The following is a 4,413-nucleotide window of genomic DNA, read 5'->3' on the forward strand; positions in this document are numbered from 1 at the left end:
CGACATAATCTTAATAGAATTAGTAGAATTTATCAGATGAATTTGAAACCAAGTTGAATATATTTGGATTTAGAAAAATTAACTAAACCCACCCCAATAATTCAATAGGGTTGGTTTAGGTTATTGAGTTCATGTTCATCCAACCCAATTTCAAGTGTCACGGTCGTACTTTTTCAACTGTGTAGTGTCATGATGACAAGCTCATATTTATTCTTTTGTCCATTTTTGTGGTTCATTTTTTAGTCTTTGTCAATCGAATATTCACTTTTTCAACCATGTGGCGCGTAATCTTAATACGCACACAACCAACCTTAAAGAAAACTCAGGCCCCGTATTCATTTTTCACCGAGCTTTGTGGCGTCATCGGACCTTTGATTGAACATTGCTCGTGCAAAATTCAAGCTTGTTCGGCCATACACCACCAGTGCATGTATGTACACCCCTAGCAAAAACCTCATTTACTCAATTATTGATATAAAGTTTCGATCTTGAGACACTTGCGGCCAACCTTAAGAAAACTTAGGTGTCAACCATTTACTGTAATCGTCAAAACTTTATTGTCTCATTTAAAAAATATTTTATTTTATTTAATTTTAATTTTTTTTTTTTTTTTACAAAACAAATTTGATAGTCGTGGCAGATATTATATTAGCCATTAGCTAAATTATATCTAATTTTACTTTCTATATTCTAATTTAAATTTACCTGTTCAAACGAAAATGTGTATAGCTCCAACATACCAAATACAACTATAACCATCATTTTCAAACAACTAATTATATTTTTTTTAGTTAAAAAAGCAATAGAACACATGAACTTGGGTACACAACATCGGGATGTTACCTAGAGCATTATGATGATGTTACACAAACTATTTATTGGGATAACTTAAGGAAAAGGGCCACACGAGACGGAAGACTAATTCTTGTAGAATAGTAGTACGTATATATACATATTAAGCATTTCTTTCCAAAAGAAATCGAAGTAGTCATTGTGACATCTCGTGAAATTTAGAGTGTGAAAGGGGAGGTTAATTGTGATCTTCTCGTCCTAGTAGAACCTTTTAAAAGATTTAGAATCAAATTAAAAAAAATGGACTAAGAACATAGGAACCATCATAAATTTTTTCTTTAAATTTTTAAATATTTATTTCATACCTGTCGTACAATAATTAACCATCTACCCCATAGATAGATAAGTAGCAGTAATTATTCAGCTTTTTACCACTACTGTACTCAACTTTGTGCTGCTACCTTTTTCTTAAATAGGGAAATGCGTCAGAGAATAACAGCGAGTAGGAGCTCTTGAAGAAGTGAGATTGAAAAGCCTTTTGTTTGATAACTGAAACTTACTGGAAGTGCTTGTTGATGCTTCTTGGGATTCGCAAATTTTGCTCACAGGCACACATATTTCCCTTGCCAAAGCCTCGGCCTCAGCCTGTGTTTTGATTATTTGATCAAAACAAATGTACCTTCCATGTGCCTCGTTTTCTCCCATTGCCTCGTACACATTCACATGGGCCTCCGCTAATCTTCGCATGCTTACGGTCGCTAATATCCCTTGCTCGTACATCTCTTGTGCTCCTGATATCAATTAGAAGTGAGAAAGATCGAAAACTTGAATGAAATTCACGATTATGGAAAATAATACTCTGAGATCTCACGTCAATTGAAACGTGAACGAAACATTCTTTATAACGATGTGGAAACCTCTCCCTAGCATAGATGTTTTAAAACCTTGAGAGAAAGCTCGAAAGAGAATGTCTAAAGAGAACAATATCTGCTAGTAGTGGGCTTAACCCATTACAAATGATATCAGAGCCAGACACCGTACGATGTGCAAGTGAGGAGGCTATGCCCCAAAGGAGGTGGACATGAGGCGATGTGATAGCAAGGACATTGGAACCCGAAAAGGGTGAATTTTGGGGGGTCCCACATCGATTGGAGAAGGGAACAAGTGCCAACGAGAACGCTGGGTCTCGAAGGTGGGTGGATTGTGAGATCCCACATCGGTTAGGGAAGAAAGCGAAACATTTTTTATAAGGATGTGAAAACCTCTCTCTGCCATACATGTTAAGTCAAGTTAAGAACTAAACTCATTTAAATAATCTCTCATAGTTCATTTTGAACTCAAATTTCTAAGTTTATTTTATTACGGGGCAACTATAGTACAAATTTTTTTTATCACAATACATTAACACGAGCATATATTGATGCCATATAATTAAAATTTAAATGGTAAGTATTGAGTAAGTGAACACTAAATGACACCATCAAGAAAAAAAAAAGTACCTTTGAGATAAGCAATTGTTGCAGTTGAATTCCTCATATTACAGAGGTCAGGAGCCGTCACCAAGGCAGAACAAATGGTGACTAACTTTAAACCTCTTTCTTTTGCAATTCTCCATGCTGCCTTCTCAGCCCTTAGCTTCCCCAAAGCATACCATAGCTTGAATTCCAACAACAACCAAAATAAATTGCCTTTTTCAAAACCCCATAATAATATTTCCACATCAAGTTAAAAGATAAATGGTCCACTTATAAAGCACAATAAATAATAACATCTCTTTGAAGTTCATCTTTATTTTCTCATATGCAAATGATGTATTCAAATTCACTTTTTAAAGCACACAATATTCTTGTGATATGTTCAAATTCACTTTTATAAGTTGATGGTTTTTTTATAAATATTATAGTAAAAGAAGGAAGATAAATAGTCCCTTTTCATCCGGACACAAAAATGTCTAACCACTTCAAAAAAAGATGTAAGAGGAAAAATACACCACAAACAAAGATCTAACCACTTTGTATAAATTACTCCTCTTTAAAACGAATATCAGGGGCTTGTAAATATAATTCTGAATTCATTATACATCTACAGGTTATTCAATTATAGTTTTTAGAAACAGTTCCGAAAAATAAAACAGTAAATAAGTTTAGATCTTTAGACTTACTTTTTTATCGATGCATAACGATTGATCGCTCCAACAATCATGGTCGACGACTGGCGGGAGCTCGGCTCGTGTACCGTCACGCCATATGCAGGCCAAAAGTGAAGAGGTAAAAACACAGTATCTTACAGAGGATGTCCTTGCACATGCCTCCATAACATTCTCACTCACATTCTTTTCCACCTCAGCCATGGCTTTCTTTTAGGATGCAGCATCACCATTTGAAAGAGAAGGTTAGACTATGTTAAAATGGAAACTAAAAGATGTTTAGAAGAATTTAAACTTCATTAATAATTTCTTAATTCCATAGCATTACAAAATATTTCATATTTTATATATATATATACATTTGTTGGTAGACAAACACGACTCTCCACAATGGTATGATATTATCCACTTTGAGCATAAGCTCTCGTGGCCTTGCTTTGGGCTTCCCTAAAAAACCTCATACCAATGGAGATAGTCTTCCTTCGTTATAAACCCATGATCATTCCCTAAATTAGCGGGACTTTCATCTAACACTTCCCCTCAAACAAAGTACGCCTCCCCTTAATCGAGGCTTGACTTATTTTTCTTTTTGAGTCCTTGTCATTTTTTACTATGCCTTCGAGGAGTCTCGACTCCTCTTTCTTTTGAAGTTCTTTGTTCGACATTTGAGGATTCTATTGACATGACTAAGTTTAGGGCAGGACTCTGACACCATGTTAGACGAACACGACTCTCTACAATGGTATGATATTTGTCACTTTGAGCATAAGCTCTCATAGTTTTGATTTAGGCTTCTTCAAAAAATCTCGTACCAATGAAGAGAGTATTCTTCGATTATAAACTCATGATTTCTGTTGACATTAAATGTAATTAATTAGGCAACTCAATTCTTCCAATGAATGACGAAGTGTTTGTGTGGACGGATAAAAAAACATCCAACAATGCAACAATGGGATGGTTTTTAATCTTCCACCGCTTCATTAAGACTTTCACGCGCTGTTAGGCACAATGTTGACGTGTCTTCCACTTAACCATTTGATTTTNGAGTTCTATTTTACACTTTAAATGTTTAAATATTTTAGACCTATATTTTTGGAAAAAATAATAATAATAATAATAATAAATAAAACTGTGACGGCCACGTGATTCTAAAACATTTAAGACTACTGAGCCAACAGTACGAAAATAAAATATTTTGAAAATTGAGAACTAAAAAAATTATTTAAAAGCTTAGAAAATGATGCATATTAGCTATAAAAAAATGCGTACCGAATAGCCAGTGAGGCCAGTAGGATCGATGAAAGAAGAGGTATGGAAGACACCGCGACAGCCTTCAAAAGCATTTGCTAAGCTATCGCACTCCGTCAGGTTGGCCGACACCGTCGATACTTTGCTGCCATTGATTCTAATCCCACCCGCTTCCGAATTCATCTCTCCCAGTTTTTCTCTATCTTCTGCATCATTTTCAAGCATAA

The 4,413-nt window shown here is 35.1% G+C and overlaps 1 protein-coding gene across 1 annotated transcript; it reads right to left on the reverse strand.

Annotated features, from left to right (window-relative positions):
* Positions 1–1,106: 1,106 nt before the first annotated feature.
* On the reverse strand, positions 1,107–4,411 carry LOC111786198 (cinnamoyl-CoA reductase-like SNL6). Its single transcript, XM_023666537.1, is given in 6 exon segments — positions 1,107–1,583; positions 2,292–2,448; positions 2,954–3,012; positions 3,015–3,052; positions 3,054–3,148; positions 4,208–4,411. Coding segments are annotated over 6 exon segments (876 nt in total). The 3' UTR covers positions 1,107–1,260.
* Between the last annotated feature and the right edge of the window lie 2 nt (positions 4,412–4,413).

This window comes from Cucurbita pepo, unplaced genomic scaffold, assembly GCF_002806865.2.
Source record: "Cucurbita pepo subsp. pepo cultivar mu-cu-16 unplaced genomic scaffold, ASM280686v2 Cp4.1_scaffold001192, whole genome shotgun sequence".
NCBI lineage: Eukaryota > Viridiplantae > Streptophyta > Magnoliopsida > Cucurbitales > Cucurbitaceae > Cucurbita > Cucurbita pepo.